The following is a 22,894-nucleotide window of genomic DNA, read 5'->3' as shown; positions in this document are numbered from 1 at the left end:
TGTATTATCGTGTTTTGGATAGTTATCTTGTATCAGGATGAAATTGTCTTTCAAATCCATTTTTTAACGCATTGATGCAGATTATTTTTAAAAATATTTATACACGTTTTAACCTATGAAGCGCTAACTGCACGAATATATATTACACATATATTTTTATCATTAGCTTGATTCTTTTTAATATTTTCACAACAGAAATCAGAGTCTAGTCTGGACAGTCCGTTTAACGCGGAATCAGCGGACTATAATATCAAGAAGAAAACATCGACGCAGTGAACCAGGAGGGTTACAAACGCCAGCAGTTACAAATTCTAATCCACTGTATCCAATCTACTGGAAGGAATCTGAAGAAACGGAAGATAAGATGCCTCTGATATCGTCTTACGCTGATAATTAGGCCAAGATACTCGGCACTAACGACACGAAGAAGAGCACAAGAGCTAAGCTAGTACAAACATTAAGAATCAACAACAAGAATACGCGATTCGGATGGTTCAGCAGGGGGAGCTCTGTCTCCCAATTAACCGTAAATCTTCTTCACGCCTCCACGTTTGCTTTATTTGTCACTGTCACTTGCTTTGTTGAAATCGACAACACTTCCTGGGGCGTTGTGTTCAACGACACTTCTTGGGTCGAGGTGTTCAACGACACTTCGCAGGTCGTGTCGCAGGTTCGCAGGATGACGGGGTGGCGGCGATCCAGACTACGAGGTAGACAACGTGCTCTCAAGGCAACGGCCTTTCGGCCACGTCATCAAGTTCACCCCGGCGACGACTACGTCTTCCGGACGATCACAGTCAGACGGCAACGAACATCCTGGATCGAGGTTTCAAGCGGCTCGTCTCACTAGCGAGCCAACACGATCCAGCGGACTAAGGTCAACCAGCAATCGACAATGAGTTGGGTGGGAAATTCAATTAATTTCTCTTTATAGAACTTTTGATCGGTAGCCTCTGAACGGGTGGAGGGTGTTACGTCCGGCGACTCTTTGCATAGCCCGAAATCCATCTCTCGGTCGAGGTGGCCACTAGCGGTGCAAATATAATTCATCGGACCGTAATAATCATAAGGAACTGTCATAAAACTAAGCTTTTCGATTTTACTGTTAAGTCCGTTAATTGCCATAAAACACCTTCGAGTCAAGAGGTTCCTTATGGTTATTGCTCCATCAGGTAAATGTGGGGAAAAGTGGGTTTTCCCGTCCTTCCTGGGATTTCCACCCACAAGCGACTAATGGTGAGACACCGACACCCAGCAAGAGAGCACCGAACTTTATTGGTTCAACGACTACAGATTAGTCAACATCTCGGCACTGATCTATATCCACATTAGATCAGTCATCTAGTTAACGTATATCTATACGCACCGAGTGTATCTATTTTATCTACAAGTTTTTGGAATAAAATGTAAATTGTAACCTGTTACCTCAGGGTTATAATCAGTTCAACCACCTCTATTATCATAACTGAAATAGGAGATCGATCATTTCGTGGCGTCGATTCTATAATCGTAACGGGAATTTACGACTCCCGTTGGCGCGCTTCCTCGCGATCGCGTCTCTCCGCGAACCAATGTGAATATTTTATCTTTTCAAAGGGATAACTGTTCCGACTTGGCGAGAAAAGTAAAATGTTGAATGACAGCGATATGATCAAACTAGATTTACGAGATATGGATTGGGAGAAGTATGTTGCAATTTACCTGATGGGAATTAGGAAATTTATTCGGAAACAAGACATTAAGTCAACAGCCCGACGACGGTTATCAAGGTGTATATAAAAGTATCTTCGTATACAAAAATAGATACTAATTTAAATACATAAATTTTCGGTTATTTCAGGTTGTACTGGATACGTCAGATCACCAAAATGTCCGGTATAATAATTTTACTGTGGATAATATTATGTTTTGTGTACTGACTATTTGAACGCTACTTGTTTGTTTTTAAACCAAAAACAATATAAATAGAATTTTATAAAGAAGGGATTTATCATCCCTCTCATTTGGTCTTTCCACTCGTTTCATTTCTAAATAAAACTATTTATGACATTGCTCGATAATGATGCATATATTTACACGCGAACAGCTTCAGATTTATAAACAATTCACACATGATATTTCGATCTGATGTAGATCTTCGATCTTCATAACCATTATGTGTCTCTCTAGGTGTCGAATCTTAGGTTTCTGGAATAATACTTAAATCAAAACGATAGTTGCTGTCACCAGAAATATTCGTTAAACTATTTCGAATAGTTCAATTCACGTTCGTTAATTTTTGAAACAATTTTGAAATCATTCCATTCAATCCTTTCTAATAACTATTTCTGATGTCAGCAACTACTGTTTTGATCTAAATATGATTCGAGAAATCTAAGATTCGATACCTAGAGTAACACGTAACTGTTACGAACGCCGAAGATCAACACCAGATCGTAACATTTCTCTTTTTTACTTTTAATTTCGGCTAATGGACATTTAAGGCCACGTTTTTATTGTTATGGATTTTGTTTTTAAATATGATCCCTTCTTGTTATTGACATCTTTTTTCTTTTGCACGTGGAGAAATCCTCATGGGCACTCCGTTGCTGCTGATAAGCGGCAAAAGCAGAGTAGTGTCGGATTCTTACCAACTAAAACTCCGATTTCAGCTGATCAACGAGGGAGACGAACATCGAGGCGTCGAGGCCGTCCTCCCAAACTGGGAGGCATCGAGAAGCCCCAATGGCCTCCCGCTCACGTTCAGGATGATCCAGGTGCTCACTGGACACGGCGTATTCGGCGAGTTCCTGAGGAAAATCAGGCGGGAGACGACAGATATTTGCCATCACTGCGGAGAGGGAAGGGACACGGCGCAGCACACGCTGGAGTTTCGTCCGGCGTGGGAGTTGCCCCGCTACACTCTGCGTTACACTCATAGGCGAGAGACTGACCCCCTGGGCGAGCGTAGAAGCGATGCTGAGCGGGCCGCAGGAATATGAGGCTCTCCGCCTCTTCGGCGAGCGAGCTATGTTCGTAAAGGAGCAGGCAGAAAGGCAGAGAAAGGGAAACTCTCATCCTTGCTGGGTGTCGGCTGACGTGACTAAAAGGAGAATGGCGCCAGGGACAATGGCCTCCACTGGTGCCAATACATTAGGACCGGCTCGATAAAGAGTTGTGGAGAATGCACTGGTAGTAATTCGCAAAGACCGAGACTACGGGGCATTCTTGTCACACGCGTAGACAGTACAACGTGGAGTTTCAGTCGGTAAGAGTCCGACACTGCTCTGCTGCTGACTGCAAGCACTATACCATGCCTAATAAAACAAGTAATTAGAATCATAACAGAGGAAACAAAAAACAATAAAGCACCAGGAATCGACCAAATCAATGGTAAAATCTTGAAACACCTTCCCTCAAAAGCAATATGTTTAATCAAAATAATATTCAATGCAATTTTAAGAATACCATACTTTCCCAATCCATGAAAGCTAGCACAGATCATAATGTTGCCTAATCCAGACTAAGACACACAGCAAACTGCATCCTACAGGCCAATATCATTACTTCCTGTGTTTTACAAAATACTAAAGTACAAGTCTTGGGACCCTCCACGTAAACCATACTCCATCCATCGGTCTAGATAATCACCAGATGTGTCAACATCCTTAGTCGGACCTGCAATAATCCTAAGATCTGTCATAAATTTTAGCATTTTTTATAATCAAGGACCTTAAATTTCTCAAGTATCATACAAGTAACGAGAATTTACGACCCTTGTTGGCGCGTTCTACCGCGGACGCGTTACTCCGCGAAGCGGACGAACAAGTCTATCTTTACTGCGCGTGACGGTAAATCCACATCAATATATTTTTAATCGTATGCGCTCGGCATTTTAATTAGCATAGGTTTTTTTTTAAATGGATTCTGCACCCGGACACAGAATGGCGCACATGTGTTTATAGCCGATATCCACCAAGTGTGTTGTAGAACAATTATCTGCTTGTGTTTCTCTGCATCGGTTATGTGTTTTCTTTTGTGTCTATTTTCCTGTAATATCTATTTGTTTATTTCTCACCCCTGTGAATTCTGTGGAAGGCATCAATCTGAAAGAAAGAACGGGAATAATACTCTTGATATCGACAAGTGATGATTGCGACAAAAATATAACAAGCAAATGTCATACACTTGCGAATGTAGCGCCTATCGTAATAGCAGAAGAAGGATTATCATCTACTAAAAATAAGCCTGCTATCGCGAATGGGATTCGTTGCGTGATGAAAAATGTAACAAGTTTTGAGTCATCATATTTCATCAAGAAATCATTTAAAGGAGGCTTTTTTTAGGAGAGTGGAAAGATATTTCCAATAGAGTACTCATCAATTTGATAAATTCAATACCACGACAGTTTCAAGCCATAATAAAATCAAAAGAAAATTTTCTACTAACAAGAGAAGGTGGCAATCGGTCAGACGATGATTTCGATATAACTTTGCAGGTTTATCCTTTTTATCCTTTCTAGATCTGGCAGCTCACGTTTGAAAGATGAAACCACTCTCTAAAGTTCAAGCCCTAAGAGGTTATTTCAAAATCAGTTAAACACAGATAAAAATTTGTTAATTTGTAAATTTCATGATTTCCAGCGTATTGAAAGAAACTGCTCCTATTAATAACAAATTTTCAAAATTGTTTGAAGAAATTACATTAATCATGTTCATTTGAAAAATTATGGGAGCAATACATATGACAAAAAAAAGTTGTATTTTTTGTTGAGAATTGTGGATCTTGATAGCCGAAATAATGTTATAGGAACACTAAATTTACACTTGGAATTAATATTAAAATAGTTATATATTTGTTTTATGGACGATTTCTAAGATAGTCATCGATACACGCTTGCACGCGTCTCGGCACTTTCTTCTATACCCGATTGTTACCCGACTGTTTTCAAGACGCCGCGCACACACATACCTCCGCATACTGACACCCACATACAAGTATCTCTACTACGCATTTAACCCAGTTCAGCATACAAAATTATACATATTTCAATATTTTTATTATCAAATCCTTCAAATTATAGCATGCAGTCTTTCGCGAACCTGAATCTTGATATTTGCTGATTGAGGATGTTACGGCATTGATTATATGGCACAAAAGTGTAGTTGGAACTTAAGTAGCATCTGATGTTAGGGGTTTCACTAAGTGCCATAACCATTTGGAGTGTTTGAATTCGACAAATTTTTTAAAATTATAAGTTTTGTCTGGTATTGGCCGGTGATCGATTTAAAATATTTTATGTAAACACTTTAGCGAATATGTATCAGTAAAGGCGATAATTAATCTTATTTTTTAGGAACACATGGCCGATTTATCTTTGATGTGGATTTAAATGCCGTAATATTAATTTCTGAATCGCCAAGTTTTTCACTTAGTTGCTGAAAATATATTGTGAATAACGCCAATTTAAGGAGTGGAAGGAGTAGTTTGCGAACCATATATCCTTGTGCTTGGCTTCATTTCCTTACACGCTCATGCGTGTAATTGCATGCTCATTAAAATCCGTAACATCATATCGTAAACTGCGCCAGGGTGTTTTCGAATAGAGAGGATTAGTATTTCCTCTGAACCTTCGCCTTCATAAATAATTAATAAACAAATATACAAGTAAACAATTTATTTACAAGTTTACCTAGCGTAGGAAAATCACACACGCACTGCGGTGGCCGAACTGTTCCCAGATAAATCGTAACAAAAGTAGCAATATTTATACAGAAAAACAACGTATGCATTACAAATTTATGAGCTGTTAATAAATGTGGCAATACGTTGTCTTCTATGAATCACACAAAATTTCTGTACAAATCATTGATCATGTTACGCCACGAGGCTTACTATAGGCCGTATTTCTAACCATCACTCCTGGTCCTACAGTGTCGCAGACGTATCGTCTTACCTGCCCGTCGGTAGATATACAATGTATCGACGAGCGTGTCACGTAAACTTGAGGGTTGGTTGATGAAATAAAATAGCTGAGTCGTAACACAACTATTAATTTTGTTTTAGTTAAACTTTATTACGAATTCAGCAATCACAACGGAATACAGACTGAATTAACATAAGTCACAATTCACTCGAACCACGTTATGTAAAACTTAGTTAGAATGATACGTTAAGTACGCGACTGTTATAAGGGTAGAGACCGGTGAAGATATGTTGACTATTCTAAGGATACAGAATAAGTGAAGTTTTACTGACGATACTGTGTCTGAGGAAAGCTAGTGGTGGGTGTGTCTAAGGACATGGGACTATCGGATTTGTTGATGACAATTTTGGTTAAGGAAGTGAGGGCAGTAGACACCGTCTCCGATTGGATAATAAGACGGTTGGTGGACCAGGAAGGGTTTTAGCCGCCCTCGCGAGAAAGTTGCTAACGGAACATACCAGATGTGGAGAAAACCAACTTTCTAAGCTAACACGTGGTAGACAATAAACGTAAAGGGAAATCTAAGGCAAGTGATACTTGCTTGGTCCGAAGGACCTTTTTTTTCTTTTTTTATATTTATTAAAATTTACAATCAATTCTCGCATTGAGAATTTTCAGTAATTTTTTCTGGCGTGGCGCAGTGACATGGCTAATTACTTATAATAAGTTAATACTTATTATAAATAAGTATAATTTATAAGTATTATAAATAAGTAAATATTACTTAATTTAGATAACTAATTGAATCTAGCGTTTAGGTCTAGCGGGTAGTGTCTTTTCAGCCTGCGGATCTGGTCAGACGTATTAAGTAGTCCAGTAATTAGGGGGTTTCGGAGTTTGTTGACTCTTTTGCTATATCTGTCGCTATATTTTGCTATTTCCTCTTTGACTGTTGGTATCCTAAGGTCACCATGTATTAGTTCGTTGGAGACATACCGCATTTATACGGATCTTAGCGTTTTCGATTGGAAGCGTTGAAGTATTTCAATGTTAGAATTACTTGTTGTTCCCCATAGTTGGATTCCGTAGGTCCAGATAGGTTTTATTACGGTCTTATATAGGGTAATTTTATTTTGTGTGTTTAGTTTGGAGCGTCGGCCCGTGAGCCAATAGAATTTTTTGAGTTTGTCCTTTAGTTGCTTCGTTTTGTCTGTGACGTGGTTTTTCCAGATTAGACTCCTGTCCAGGGTCATGCCCAGAGATCTGACTTTGTCTTTGCCAGGAATTGTTGTATTGTTGATGGTGGGGGCAGGTTTGTTTTCGGAGCGTGAAGGTTACATGTGAGGATTTTTTTCATTGATTTTGAAGCCCCATTTATGAAACCACTTTTCCATGGAGTCGAGACATCGCTGGAGAGTGGATGAAGCAATTACCGGGTCTGCGTGGGAAGCTAATAGCGCTGTGTCGTCAGCAAATGTAGGGGTCCGAGGACACTACCTTGGGGTATGCCGGATTCTATTGGGAATGTTGCGGAAGTGGCGTCTAGGCATTTAACAATGAATTGTCTATTGGTTAGGTAGGATTTTAGGATGGAGTAGTAGGGGTGAGGTAGGATCTTTTTAAGTTTGTATAGTAGCCGTTCATGCCATACTTTGTCGAATGCCTGTTGAATGTCTAGGAATACCGCTGAGCAATATTTTTTCTTTTCGAGCGTTTGGCTGATCGTATGAGTTATGCGGTGGATTTGCTCTACTGTTGAATGTTGTTTCTGAAAGCCGAATTGATGATCTGGGAGTGTTTTCAAATCCTCTAGGAGTGGAAGGAGTCGATTCGTTAGCATCTTTTCGAATAGCTTAGACAGGATAGGTAAAAGACTAATTGGGCGATAGAGCTAGTTTCATATATCGGTTTTCCGGTTTTAGGGATGAGAGTAATCAGTGAGATTTTCCAGGCCTTAGGAAAGTATTCAAGGCGGAGAATTGCGTTAAAAATCGATGTGATGAATGCAATCCCTTATGGGAAGTTTTTTGATTGCTTTATTGCCTATTAGGTCGTGCCCTGCTGCTTTCTTGGGATTTAGGCGACTGATTGATTCTATAATCTTTGCAGAAGTGAAGGGTTCAATAGGAGGGAACATTTGGAAGGGAGAGCGCAGGTATTCAGTAACGTCCGCGGCAGTTTTGGAGGAATGGGGTTTGAATACTTTAGACAAGTATTTAGCAAACAGGTTGGCTTTTTCTGTAGGGCTACTACGCGCCCATCCACCTTGCGGACGGCGGATTGAAGGGATTATTTACGGGGGGCGCGTGAGTTTCCTGGGATCCTTCCATAGTGAGTAGTTGGAGTCAGCTGTGGGGGACAAATTGGCGAGATATTTATGAAAGCAGTCGTTTTTATAATTTTTTATGATTTTGGTTAGCTTTCTAGTTGCGTTGTTTAGTTTGCGTTTGTCATCCGGTGTTCTATGGGTTTGTCATACTCTTCTTAGTCTACGTTTTTCTCCTTTTTCTTTTAATATGTAATGGGCATATTCTCGTTTGCTGATAGAAGTTTTAGTAGGTGTGAAGGAGCGGATAGCGTTTATTATGCTCTTGTTTAAGTATTCCTTGGCTGCCTCGATATCTTCATTAGTTTTTAGTGAAATTAAGGCTAAAGTTTAGTGATTAAAGACTTCTGTAAAGAGCTGCCAGTTGGTGAGTTGGTTATGAGTAAAGCCATTAGGTGTATTCTCGATAATTGTTGAACTGACTGTTGCCATCACGGGGGAATGATCAAAAGAGAGATCAACCGGGGAGTTGATTTGGGCGCATCTTGGTGAGATATTTGTAGTTATGAAGAAGTTAAGTAGATTGGGGTTAGGTATTTTGTTAGTATCAGTGGGCCAGTCTGTGGATTCGTATGTGATGAGGTAGTTGAGATTGTTGGTTATTATGCTGTTTAAGAGATTTTTGCCTCTTACTGTGACCAGTCTGCTGCCTCATTGGGTATGTTTGGCGTTATAGTCTCTTCCAGCTATGAATCTATTGCACAGGGTATCAAGGAAGTTATCAAAGTCTTCTTTGGCGATGGAGTGTCTGGGAGGGCAGTATACTGCTGAAGTGGTGATTGTACCATGGCAGTCCTCTATTGCTACGTTTGTTAATTGGAGGTAGTCTTTCTGAAATGATGGAAGTTTGTAGTGCTTAATGCTGGATTTGATTATGATTCCGGTGCCGCCGTGGGCCTTTCCACTGGGATGTTAGGTATTGTAGAAGTTATAACCATTTATTTTCAGATAGTTTTTGTCGGTGAAGTCGGTTTCAGATACGAGCATTACGTCGATTTGCTGCTGTTTAAGGAAGAGTTCTAGTTCAAATTTGTGTTGAGCTAGACCATTGGCATTCAAAAGAGCTATGCGTCTTGGTTTTATTTTGCGTCGGGGCGTATTAATTTATCCATGATGAGTGTTAATAGTGATAGCAAATTATTTATTTGTTCAAATTGTTTTTCTATTAGGTTTTCAAGTCTAGAGACGTTGTCTATGTTTTGTGAACTGAGGACACTATTTTCAGAATGGTCCCTGTGGCTATTCGGATTATTTTGGTTTCCTTGTACTGCTTGGGAATAGGAGATTGAAGTGAATTTAGGAGGACTTGGGTATTTGATTGGTTGTCTCTTTGGCTCTTAGTTTAGGGTACTTATTTATGTGTCGGAGATGAAAGGAAAACCGAAGCCTTTCCTTGGAAATTTTGGGAACATCCTCTAGTACTCTAGCTTAGATTTTATCATAGCTGTAATTGTTGGAGATTTCTGATAGCGAGATTGGGCTCGAGGTGACAATTGGTCGCCGAACGTAGCCACGATCACGGGATGGACGTTTTGCCTAACGGAGGTCTGGAGTGGTTGTATGGTTTTTCCGAGAAATGTGGTTGTGGCGGCATGCGGCCTCGGGAGCGGGCCTAGCCACGTGTGATGTTGCCTCGGAGGTGTCGATACAATGGGACATACATTGTATTAATAATCAAACTCCAGGCAGAAACTGCCTAGCAACGGCGTTTGGAACTTTTTCGATGCTTCCAACGAGTGCGTATCAAATTCCAGGCAGAGGCTGCCTAGCAACGGGCGTTTGGAACCTCCTCGATGCTTCCAAACGAGTATAGAAAACAAAAGGCAATCGTACAGCGAGAAAAATCTCCACGAGGCTGGCATTCGTGCGATTGCCTTGGCGAGTGACACATCGAGCATTTTCAACAATCGTATTTTTGCGCCTAAGATTAGTTTACGCTTAGTAAAGAGTTATCCCGTTGACCGTGGATTCGATTGAACCCAAAAAACATTGTTAATAGCGTCCATTAAACTTATTATTCGTAAAACATACTATTCATTAAACTTACTATTCGTTAAACTTATTATTCATTAGACTTATTATTTGTTAAACTTATTATTCGTTAAACTCTAATATTCGTTAAACTTTGTAGTAGTCTCGTATATACGTGTAAATATAATCTTGGCTTTATAAAACAATGGCTAATTCACGTGAAGAGTTGTTACGGGCCCAAAATTCTAACCATAACCCGACATATATGTCGGAGTCAGGTTGGAATTTTGGGGGCGTTCAATGAACCTTTGCTTACTTTACCATCGCGGGTGTAGCTAATGTTTATTGGTACAAATGTGGACACTTGTGATTCTGGTCTGAGATTCGATAATGCATCCGCGGTCAACGGGTTGGTAGGCTTGTTTCTTCGTACAAGTCTAAGTTGTAATGGTTATCCAGCAAGACGTTAGTTAACTCGTACAAGAGCGCGTCCCGGCGAAAAAGTGACTTTCCGTCACGGTGACGCTGTCCAGGAAAACTATGATGGGTGTGTCTAAGAGCACGGCATTCTCGGATTCGTGGAGAGATGTCTTCATTTGAAAAGTGAGGGAAATTGACGCTGCTGTTAAGTGGTGAATTTGGGGCAAAGACTGCTTATCCGTTCGAAGAACCTTAGTTAACAAAATCCTAAGGTTTATAGCGGGTCCTCAGGCTAGTTGAACTTATGCTGTGCAGATGCATCGACATCTGGTAATCATTTTGCCCGAGGGAACCGTTGGAACCTTTTTTTTTTACTGTCGAGTACCTCTACGGGTATTTCTTTTCATGAGGGCTATGTTATCACTCCATACTTTTGTTAGACGGAGCGTTCGTCCCGTTGACCGCGGCTACGTTCGGCAACTGACTGTCGCCTTGAGCCCAAGTTCATTGTCACTAATCTCAAATAAATACAATTGGGTAAAATAACGGCAAATTTTTTAATTATAATTTTTATGGATTTTCCCGAAGTTTCGGAGGGGAGGCTGAGCAGCCTTTATAGTTGGCAGGATGGTCACCTTAACAGTGGATGCACTTCGCTGGGGTTTCCGGTGATTTAGTGCACTGGTCGGTGGAGTGTGTACCTGCACATTTAACGCAGCGGAGGGTATGGTTGCAGTATTTCTGTGTGTGACCTTACCTTTGGCACCTTTTACATTGCACTATCTCTTTTTTGACAAGCGGTGGTTCGAATTTTACTATTGAGTTCATTAGACGACTGATGTTGTATATTTCCTTATTGTTAGGCTTTTGTTTTATGTCAATAAATAATAAAGATAACGAGTCTTTCGAGATTCTTGTTACTAACGTTGTCTCTATGTTACTAACGTTGATTACTTCGTGGCCGTGTTTTAAGAGTTCGAATTTCAGTTCATCTATGTTTGCTGAGTGGTGGATGTTGCGTAGAACCACTAGGAAAGGTCTTTCGTGTTTAAGTTGGTATGTGTGGAAGTTAGCATTCATGGTTTTCAGCAGTTTTGTGAGTCTTCTATATGCGTCAGGGTTTGTCGGCAGGATTTTTACTTTGTTGTTGTTTGTTTTTGTTGAAGTGGTTACCACTTCTAAGAAAACTCTACATCTGGTCTTTTTTAGTTTTCTCAAGCACTGAAGCCATCGACAGCGTGTAGACAAAAGACTGCGACGAAGTCAGGCCATAAACAGTAGACAGGCGACGTTGGCTTCGGGGTTTTTCAGTTATTAGGTAACACAGCTAGCGTGCGGATCTGGACCAGCTCAAATTGTATTTTTACTTATTCACTTCTATTTAAATATATTTTTCTACCTTACAATTTATCCACGTGTTTTCTCTGTTTACACACCGAATAACCTCAACAGGTTATGGGCCCAGGGCTGTAAATTGCAAGGTAGCAACGTGAAGTGAATAAATTGTTAAAGTGTTGTGCTTAGTAAAATAAGGGATAGTGCTAAAATGGAATCAGCAAGTGCGAAGGTCGAGATGTTACGCGGCGAAAAAAATTGGCTTCAGTGGCGTTTTGTTATGCGTACACTTTTGGAGGAAGATGACGACCTGATCAACGTGTGTGAAGGGAATTTGTGTCATCCAGGTAACAGCGCGGAGAAAGAAATCGCTCGTGGAAGATTTTTGAAAGCAGATCGATTAGCGAGAAAATTAATCGTGACCTCAGTAGGAAAGAAACCGTTGGATCTTCTTTTATGTTGCACGACAGCACATGAAATGTGGAAAAAGCTGAATACAGTATATGACATGAAGTCATGAGGATGAGAATTTAAATATGGTCCAGAAGCAGTGCTTCGATTTTAAATGGGAAGAATCTGAAAATGTCTCTTACAACCTATCAAAGTTGGAACTCATAGCGGCGAAGATGAAAGTCCTTGGGAGTGAAATTGACGACAAAATGCTGATAACACGCATTTTATCGGTGTTACCAAACAAATTCGATCATTTTCACAGTGCGTGGGATTCCGTGGAAGAAGAAAAGAAGACCTTAGACAGGCTTAGTACCAGGCTGATGACGGAAGAAATTAGATGGAAGAAAGACGACCAGGAAACATCGGTGGCACTGGTAACAAAAGGTAATAATTATAAAAGGGAACAGCAGAAGCAGTCAAGTAAACGTGAATACGAGAAACAAGGACCAAGTTGCTTTAACTGTGGAAAAGTTGGCCATCTAAAGAAGGATTGCTTTAGATGCTTTATATGCAAAAGGAAAGGCCACACCAGCAAAAACTGTTTTAAAAATAACAAAAGAAGCAACAGTAGAGACAACCAGGAACCTAGAAACCAAAATCGGGATCACAGCGGAATTGGTCTATTAGGAAGTGCCTCAGCGATACAAACGGCAAACCCTGATGTTTGGATAATCGACTCAGGAGCTACGGATCACATGACAGGACGACGGGAATGGTTCAGCGTTTTCGAAGAATTCGATAACACGGTGAAGATAGAGATCGGCGATGGTACGTTCATGGATGCGTGCGGCAAAGGAAAAATCAGAGTAGAGACTTTTGTGGACGGCAAATGGGTAATATGTACAATGAACGATGTTCTATACGTACCAGGTATGAAAAGAAATCTGTTTTCGATTAGATCTGTCGCCAGAAGGGGCATAGATTTTTGTATTTCAAAGGAAGGGACCAATTGCATATTTTTACAAAATCAGAAAATAATAGCAAGAGGTTCGGTTATCGGAAATTTGTATAAGTAGATATGCGAGTTATCATACCGTCAGTTTGTAATTTTAAAAATTAATGTTGATGACCATATACGTAGACGATGGACTGGTAGCAGCTTCAGACGAATCTTTAATTGATAAATTCTTCGATGATTTAAATAAAGAATTCAAAATTACGAGTTCGAAAGAAGTAAAGAGTTTTCTTGAACTTGAAATTAATAGATTAGAAGATGGTTCAATATCCATTCATCAGAGTAGGTATATCGAAAACATATTGGAAAAATTTAATATGAATGAGGCAAACAGTGTTTCTACACCTATCGAGACTAATTGGAACGAAAGTAACATAGGCGATAATGATTGTAACGCACCATACAGAGAAGCCGTAGGGAACTTAATGTTTTTACAAACCGTAAGTAGGCCAGATATTAGTTTTGCAATAAATATAGCGGCGAGACACTTAGAGAATCCAAACCAGTATCAATGGAAATTAGTCAAACGAATTTTGCGCTACATAAAAGGGACCGCAGACATGGGACTCTTATATACAAAAGCAGGCAGTCTCGAAACCTTTAGCGACGCTGACTATGCAGGCGACAAAGAAACAAGAAAGTCGACATCAGGCGTTGTATGTAAGTATGCGAATGCGGCCATCACATGGCAATGTAAGCGACAACAATGTATAGCTCTATCTACGACCGAAGCTGAATATGTCAGTGCAGCCTCAGGAGCGAAAGAAATTATGTGGCTAAAGAAAATATTTCTTGAATGTAAATTAGAGATCCTTAAGTATATGCTATGTGTAGACAATACTAGTGCCGTGAAATTAATTAAGAATCCAGAATTCCATCAAAGAAGTAAGCATATTGACGTAAGATATCATTTCTTGCGAGATTTATACAATAGAGGCGAAATTGATATAACGTATGTAACAAGCGAAGAGCAATTGGCAGATATATGTACAAAGGCGTTGCCAAAACCGAGATTTGAATATTTAAGGAAAAAGTGAGGTTTGAAAAGTAAAAAAGATATTAAGAGGTAATTGTTTGTAAACATGTAGAGTTTTTAGGGAGGGTGTCGAAGTGATTATTACTTCTCAAAAAAAAAAGAGGAAAAACTCTACATGATCTGTTTAGTCTTCTAGTTTTTTTTTTGTGTAATAAATTAATTTGTATGGAAAAGAGAAAGGCGGCTGGCAAATGTACTTGAGAAGGCATTGACAAATTAATTTTCAGATATTTACGACAAGAGTTAGAAAATATTAAGAGATAATTTGTAAATTTGAGATAATTGTTTGTAGGGATGTAGAGTTTTAGGGAGGGTGTTGAAGTGGTTACCGCTTCTAAGAAAACTCTACATCTGGTCTTTTTTTAGTTTTCTCAAGCACTGAAGCCATCGACAGCGTGTAGACAAAAGATTGCGACGAAGTCAGGCCATAAACAGTAGACAGGCGACGTTGGCTTCGGGGTTTTTCAGTTATTAGGTAACACAGCTAGCGTGCGGATCTGGACCAGCTCAAATTGTATTTTTACTTATTCACTTCTATTTAAATATATTTTTCTACCTTACAATTTATCCACGTGTTTTCTCTGTTTACACACCGAATAACCTCAACAGTTTTTAAGTTGTAGTCCTCTTTGCAGATATCTCTCTCTATGGACTTAATCATCGTTTGCATGTCGATGACATCATCAACAAATATTGGTGGGGGGGGCGGGATTTTTTGGGTGTGTTGGTATGTTCGTGGGTCTGCAATTTCCACGGAGTCGTTTGTGGATTCCAATATTGCGTATCTGTTATATATGGTTACTTGGTTTGTTGACTGTTCGTTCTGGCTGGCGTTTGTGTTTATTTTTGATGCTTCTATTTTTCGCTTTTTAAAGTTTTGGCGTCATTAGTACGGGGGGATCTGTTGCACTTTTTCCACGGAGGAGGTAGTCGCGATTGCTGGGCCATCATCGAGCTAGTCAATTGAAAATTCCGAGGGTGACGGCCGCGGCAAACGCTCTATGCGGCCTCCTGCCGAACATCGGCGGAGCAGGAGTGGGAGTTTGTCGACTCTACGAGGGGGTGATTCGGTCCCGAGTACTGTACGGGGCCCCGGTGTGGGCGGAAGACCTGGCGGCGAGTCGGCGCAGCCTGATCGCGCTGAGGAGACTGCATAGGACGACGGCTATCCGTATCGCCAGGGGGTACAGAACGACGTCGTACGCGTCGGAGACCGTGCTGGCGGCGTCGCCCCCGTTCGAGCTGCAGGCCCTGGTGCTCCGACGGGTGTACGAACACCTGAGGGGCTCGAGCTCGGACGGGCCGCTATCCCCGAACATCCGGGAGGAGGCCAAACTGCAGATCTGGGAGCGATGGCGCTCTCGACTGCTGGAAGAGGACGCCGCGCGGCCGCACCGAGCCGTTCGCGCCGTGCTTCCCAACTGGGACGCCTGGAGAGAGCGAGGCGGGGTACCGCTGACATTCCGGGTGACGCAATTGCTCACCGGGCATGGAGTGTTCGGCGAGTACCTGCTGAGGATTCGCAGAGAGGTGACGTCCACCTGTCACCATTGCGAGGAAGAGGGGGACACGGCGCAACATACGTTGGAGTTTTGCCCGGCGTGGGCGGAACAGCGACGCGTCCTGCAGCTCGAGATCGGCGAGAGGTTGGCCCCGGAAGTGTTGGTGGAGGCCATGCTCAGAGGGCGTCGGGAGTTCGCCGCCGTTCGCACTTTCTGCGAGCAGGTGATGCTTGCGAAGGAGCGGGCGGAAAGAAACAGGGCGAGAACGCGGCATCCTTCGAGGACGACGCAACAACAACATCGGAGGAACACCACGCGCCAGGGAGGCGCGACGCCGCCACCGGCGCCGCCGCGGCCACCGTAGGAGTGTGATGAACCAGAAGAGACGTTAGGGGGTGTGGTCCCCCCCTAACGGCCCAAGGAAGCCTCCCTTCAATAACGACAGGGAGATAGACGCCCGGAGGTAACCGGTAGTAATTCGGGAGAGATCCCGGGTGCATCTCGACTCAGGTGTCAGGATAGACCACCGTGGAGTTTTAGTCGGTAAGAGCCCGACACTACCCGCTAGCGGGTGTCCATGAGGATTTCTCCACGTTAAAAAAAAAAAAAGTCAATTCAAAATGAATAACTAGTCGTGAGACTATGAGGCTAGTATTCGGGTTGGGGTTAGGTGCGTGGGATTTTCTTCTCCCTAAAGGGTAGGAAACACTAGGCTGTGTTCACTTTCGACGGATGGGCGACACGTTTTGTTTTACGAACTTCACAGAGCACTAGACACACGTCTGCATGCTTCGGCACTCAAAAGCGAACCGACGAAGGACCTAAACTATAAAAATTCCAAGACCCCTGGTGGGTATTTAAGGCTATTGAGGGTACGCGCCAAGGATGTGCAGACATCTGGGTGCCATCCTGTCCGCGGTGTATGGTCTGCTCTCTGAGGTGAATTGACGTTACGAGTGCATAGTTGTCACCAAGCAACGAGTTCTGGAAACGTCGATTTCCGTCCGTTATGTCATACACATAAAGAAGGTGGCATACGTGATCATAGGCGCGAAAGGTGACGTGACCCGAGCGTAGTGGGGGTCGTCTCCCAGAGAAGATAAAGAAATGATCGAAGGGCAATCAGTCCCTTCTGAAGAGTCAAACGTTATACATCGAAAGGTCTGACGATCAATATTAAAGTCGCATAGTCTAACGAATTCATTGAGGGATATCGTAAAATCGGGTCCACTTTCTGTGACATATTTACTGTATTCATTGTTAAACAATCTGTGGTGTGTTCATCATATTATTGTTAAATATTGTCAAATATACTATTTTATCTTAACCTGTTAATACAGTGTTAAATTCATTGAACTACCCCTGTTATCTTAATCGAAACAGAGGAACGACTATTTCGCGGCGTCGATTAGTAAAATCGTAGCGAGAATTTACGCCTCTCGCTGACGCGTTTTCCTCACGACTGTCACGTAAAATAAAAAAATACCAAAAGAAAAAAAAGAAAACTTTATTTTTTTTCTAACAACAATCCACTTTACAATCCACTTCCGAACTCTAGGCGTGACTTTCTAAGACTGACTCTTATGATTTGACTTTCGATCGGATCCGATTACTTTCTTTTGTCATCCCCCAACATCCCCACCGTCCATGCATTTACTAGGCGTCCGCGACCGTTGCCACGTGCTCTTCCTTCTAGAACCTTCGGTGGAAGGACCGTTGGGATGTTGATGGTTCATTAGGCACTTCAGCGATACATCTTTATCTCCATCGTCAGTCCATCGGATTTGAAGTATGCCGGTCGTGACACGATCACGTCTCTCCGCGAATGGTCGTAACAGATCACTTATATTGCGTTATTTACATACATACTCATGAAATAAAACCCTATATCCTATTTATATCTAACTTAAATAGAAACCTATCTACTACTTATTATGTGAAATAATATTTTATCCAGCATGAATGTGACATCTAGTTTCTATCTCGTTGATTGTATCACATATTCTAACGCCGACTGGTCAAAGAACAACAAGGTTTGTGAGCGAACTTGAGAACCAAAGTCAGCCTTTAAAACTAATGAAGGATTCATAGAAAAGTTTTACTTTAGAACTATTTTATTTTAAAGTATATTTATTTTAAAATAAATATATTTTATAAATGAATTTCTATCATCATTGTTTATTTCTCAGTAGATTTTTCAGTGGTAAATTATTATTATCAACGAACAACTATCTCGTAACTTTTGTTTGGCGAAGGATGATAGAGGTTTCTGTCATTATAATATTGTCATTGCAGTGGAAAAATGTTCATAGTCAGTGAGCAGATGAATTGTTCACAGCTCAGAAATCATTTGCGTATAAATACATGCATTCTTATAAAAATTTTATAAAAAAATCAAGCAATGTCATAAATGGATATATTTAGAAAGGAAACGAGTGAAAAGGCCAAATGAAAAGGCTGTTGAATCCCTTCTTCATAAAATTGAATTTGTATTCCTCTGGTTTAAACAGAAAAAATAAGGTTCAAATAGTCAGTACACGACACGGTATATTATCCATAGTAAGATCGTTATACTGCACATTTTGGTGATCTGATGTATCCAGTACAACCTGAAATAACCGAAAATACATGTATTTATATTAATTCCTATTTTTTTATACGAAGATACTTTTATACGCACCTTGATAATCGTTGTCGGGCTGTTGACTTAAAGTCTTGTTTCAGAATAAACTTCCTAACTCCCATTTGGTAAATTGCAACATACTTCTCCCAATTCATAGCTCGTAAGTCTAGTTTGACCATATCGCGGTCGTTGAACATTTTCACCTTCCTTGCCAGGTCGGAACAGTTATCTCTTTGAAAAGTCCATTCGTGCGTGGTGAAATATTTTACCGATGTGAATAGCTTGTTGCAATTTTTTAAAAGTTTCATCATTCTGAAATATCATTTTTAATTATTATTATAGATGAAGTCAGAGATTATCCGATTGTTCTTGTTGTTTGACGATCGATGGAACACTCACATTGGTTTACTACCTCGAAGTCTTAAAAAGATATCTATGACGACCGCAGGCAAAATACGCGGAATTACACACAGAACGTGGTAAATATACCTATTAGCTACAACTGAACATCCTGGGTACCATAGTGTATCGTTTAGTGGCATTTCTATGCTACATTTTACTATAGCATCTATCATCGGACCCCACCTTGTCAATTGAAACACTAACATTATTATTAATTACTAGAATTATACTTAAAGCAAAGTTTATTATCATACGAGTATCTCGGGAAATATTATGGAAATGACATAAATATTATATTGTATCGCCATTTTTCTAAACTAATGACATATTGAGATCTTCTCTATTTGTTTGCTCTTCTAATGTCCACGTTACTTAAATAATTTGAAACTTTTGGAATACTCTAACAACCGAACAACATTAGTTAAAAAATACTTGTAAGAAATATTACTTAAAAGGGCATGCGTTACTCGTGCAGTTGTATACTTTAACCTCATGATCACGATGTAGCGTGACATGCCATGCTGTACATATTATCATGTCGACTACGAAATCGACAGGCACTACATCCAATCTGGCCTCTCTTATACCTCGTATCGCTGTTGCACATCCTCTGCCGATTAGCACAATGGTACCTGGTAACATTAAATTGATTTAGAAATTATTTGTGAATTTTGACTACCAGAAATGTAGCGCTAAATAGATTGGTAAGAATTCTGGTAATTGTGAGCAACAACAAATTTGAACTATAATAATGATGATCAAGTGGAGAGCCTCTCATTTATCCTCTCACAAACAAATCGATTAACTCCACTTTTAGGAAATGTAAGAAGTATTGAAAAATTACTGTCGGAAAAGATCTATGAAAATACTTGTTAAGGCAGAAATATTCTCTATCCAACCAGGACATGGTTCTTGCAAAGAGGCACCAACTATGCTTGGCCGTACTATCGCAACTGGCAGATCTTTGCACTTGCTTGCTACAATCTGCTCTGCTAAATTCTTACTAAATGCGTATGTATTTGGATAAGTTTTTAAAATCCCCTTTTCCATTAGGTTTATCGAATTTTTGTCGAATTGGTCACATATATCGATCACCTCCGAAGGTTTCAAGCTCGTACTGCAAAGTCGATAATAAGTGAACATATTATTCACGTTATAATTATGAATATAATATTCGTAAATCATGGAACAACGTTTACGTATAACTTATTCTTACGTATAAACTTTTTCCCCAATCTCATGTAGATTAGCATTACTAAAAGCTGTGCTGACGTGGACGAAGCTAATTGGATGCTTTAGTTCGTTCCAAAGTTCGATGATACGATCTGTACCTTTCGTATTCACATTAACAGCCACGTGTAATGGCTCGTTGAATCTCACAGTGGCCGCGGCGTGAAACACTATATTTACTTTCTCTGACAACATATTTCTATCTTCTCGCGAAAGACCTAAATCTGGCAGACTCACGTCACCATTTACGGGATAAACCTTGTTCAAAGTTGAAGGGTGTTTTGCTTTGATGTCATCGTAAATCTGAAGAAGAAAAATTACCAACTCAATTCCAGAAAAGAAAGTTAATCAATTTGGCTCCTGACAGCCATAAATATTGAATGGAACAAGTATATATTTACGAACGGGATCATCTATGAGCTTCTTAAATCGTTGTTCTATCGTCTCGGTAGTTTTTGGACGAATTAGTATAAAAATGGCAGCGATGCGTGGACATATGCGGATCAGTTTTTCCAGGAGACCTTTCCCAACGAAACCGGTTGCTCCTGTCACAAGAATCCCACTACCGGCGTAGAATTCCTCGAGAGAATTCGTTTTATTCGGTTCTTTATTGATTCCATTTTCATTTGTTTTTTTATTGATTGTATCCATGTTTCAGGATCTTCACACTTGCAGTCCCTATATTTGCCATAGATTAACATTCCCAACAATTAGTAAGTGGAAAAATGTTCTAAATGATATAGAAAATTGATTATAGTTGATACCCTTTTGTGCATTACTTTCATAAAGAAGTCTACAGATAATCTTTACAAAGAGAAACATAATTTAATAATTATGGTTTCGTTTAGCATGAATGAAATAATTAAATAATGATAATAATTGAATCATTTTACTTTATGGTAGATTTTCACCAAAAAAGAACTATTCAACGCAATAAATGCAGCTTTTAATTTGGCTGTTCATTAATTTGCATTATTATTCATTGCTCCATGAAACGATACCCTTTTTAATCCTTCGAGTATTAGTTTAAACAATATTTATGTAATTTCCTTTGCCTTTTTCATTTTTTATTTTAGGTGTATGTATGTGAATATTGTAATCGGCAGTGGTCAGTGATTTGTGTGGAAAATGTGTGTGGTTTATGCGAAACAGTATTCGATTATATTTAGTAGCACCTGAAGAATGCTTGTTGCGTATGTGATTTTTCTGTCCCCACCCGTGAACGCGTGCGTGTTTGAAATCTGTATAAACATATTTCATACGTGATCCGCATTCATTATTTATTTATGTGCCGTTATAGATTTCTATGAATAGACGGGTTCAATCTACAATTGATGATTTTTCTTAGAAAACGTCGCGCAGAATAGTTTGCATCTCCGAACGTCATAGTCTTCTTCTTTACGATTCGCACGAGGTAAGCTGTTGGCAATCTATCGTGTGAAAAACAAAGCGCAATTATCTTGTTCTCCATTTTCATCTTAGTTTATCTTCAAGAATGTGCTGTATTTTTATATTATCATGATTGTGCATATTATATTGCATTACGTTCTACGTCTTCTAGTTTTGTAATTAGTTTTCTGCTTGATCTTTACAATACCAAGCCTTGTGTTTCAGAAATTGCTGTTTTATAGAAATTTGATACGTTAAATACTGTACACATATATATGTCGGAGATGAAAGGACACCGAAGCCTTCCCCTTGGAACTTTGGGAAAATCACCTAATATTATAATCCAGATTCTAATCATAGCCGTAATTAAGCAACTGTCGTCATTCAATCCGATTGTATTTGTTCGAGATTTGTGATATCGAGCTTGGGCTCGCGGCGACAACCAGTCGCCGAACGTAGCCGCGGTCAAGGAATGAACGCTTTGTCTAACAAAGGTATGGGGTAATAAGTCTCCTTAAAAAGAAATAGTTGTATTGACACTCACAGTAAACATTCCAACAGTTTTTGTCCCGTGGCTCGCTACACGCAGACCCTATTCTTCGGGTAAGATGATTACCAAATGTCGACGAATCTCCACAGTACATGTTCAGCTAGCCTGAGGACCCGTTACAAATGTTAAGATTTAGTTAACTAAAATCCTTCAAACAGACAAACTACAGGAAGATAGAGGAAATCTATTTTTTTCGCGAACGACGCTTCCCGAAAGATCTAAATCCGGCAGACTCACATCACCTTTCACAGGATAAACTCTGTTGAAAAGTGCGGTGTTCTTTGCTTTAATACTATCATATATTTGAAAACGAAAATTCCAGAAAAGAAAGTTAATCAATTTGGCTCCTGACTGCCTTAAATATTGAAAGGAACAAGAATATATTTACGAACGGGATCATCTATGAGCTTTTTAAATCGTTGTTCTATCGTTTTGTTAGTTTTTGAACGAATTAGTATAAAAGTGGCAGCGATGCGTGGACACATGCAGATCAGTTTTTCCAGGAGACCTTTTCCAACGAAACCGGTTGCTCCAGTCACAAGGATCCCATTACCGGCGTAGAATTCCTCGAGCGAATTCGTCTTATTCAATCCTTCGTGTGTCCCATTTTCATTCGTTTCTCGATTGATTGATCCATGTTTCAAGATCTTCACACTTTCAGTTCCAATATTTGCCATAAATTGCCATTCCCGACAAACAGTGGGGGGATAAATGTGTTAAATAATATACCATATTGGTTATAGTTGAGATCTCTTTATATATTACCTTCTAAAGAAATCTACGCAATTCAACAATTA

General features: G+C 40.1%; 2 protein-coding genes across 2 annotated transcripts; one reads left to right on the top strand and one right to left on the bottom strand.

Annotated features, from left to right (window-relative positions):
• Positions 1-1,591: 1,591 nt before the first annotated feature.
• LOC117240719 (putative fatty acyl-CoA reductase CG5065) lies at positions 1,592-1,919 on the top strand. Its single transcript, XM_033506750.1, has 2 exons — positions 1,592-1,769; positions 1,841-1,919. The coding sequence occupies exons 1-2, from the start codon at positions 1,630-1,632 to the stop codon at positions 1,917-1,919; spliced, it is 219 nt and encodes a 72-aa protein (XP_033362641.1). The 5' UTR covers positions 1,592-1,629.
• Positions 1,920-18,368: 16,449 nt separating this feature from the next.
• LOC117240704 (putative fatty acyl-CoA reductase CG5065) lies at positions 18,369-20,809 on the bottom strand. Its single transcript, XM_033506738.1, has 7 exons — positions 20,564-20,809; positions 20,145-20,461; positions 19,798-20,045; positions 19,377-19,560; positions 18,926-19,111; positions 18,584-18,838; positions 18,369-18,512 (listed from the first exon to the last, which is right to left on the bottom strand). Exons 1-7 carry the CDS (start codon positions 20,807-20,809, stop codon positions 18,434-18,436), a joined length of 1,515 nt encoding a protein of 504 aa, XP_033362629.1. The 3' UTR covers positions 18,369-18,433.
• Between the last annotated feature and the right edge of the window lie 2,085 nt (positions 20,810-22,894).

Source organism: Bombus vosnesenskii, unplaced genomic scaffold (genome assembly GCF_011952255.1).
Source record: "Bombus vosnesenskii isolate JDL3184/JDL3185 unplaced genomic scaffold, Bvos_JDL3184-5_v1.1 scf7180000014854, whole genome shotgun sequence".
Taxonomy (NCBI): Eukaryota; Metazoa; Arthropoda; class Insecta; order Hymenoptera; family Apidae; genus Bombus; species Bombus vosnesenskii.
This window is presented reverse-complemented; position numbering and strand designations above follow the sequence as displayed.

What these genes read in the sequence shown, in the direction of transcription:
- LOC117240719 (XM_033506750.1), top strand. Translation starts at nt 1,630, where the DNA reads ATGTTGAATGACAGCGATATGATCAAACTAGATTTACGAGATATGGAT. An exon ending in GCCCGACGACGGTTATCAAG is followed by an intron (nt 1,770 to 1,840) that starts GTGTATATAAAA and finishes CGGTTATTTCAG; the next exon opens with GTTGTACTGGATACGTCAGA.
- LOC117240704 (XM_033506738.1), bottom strand. Translation starts at nt 20,809, where the DNA reads ATGGATACAATCAATAAAAAAACAAATGAAAATGGAATCAATAAAGAA. An exon ending in AGTAACGCATGCCCTTTTAA is followed by an intron (nt 19,112 to 19,376) that starts GTAATATTTCTT and finishes TCAATTGACAAG; the next exon opens with GTGGGGTCCGATGATAGATG. An exon ending in CTTCGAGGTAGTAAACCAAT is followed by an intron (nt 18,839 to 18,925) that starts GTGAGTGTTCCA and finishes ATGATATTTCAG; the next exon opens with AATGATGAAACTTTTAAAAA.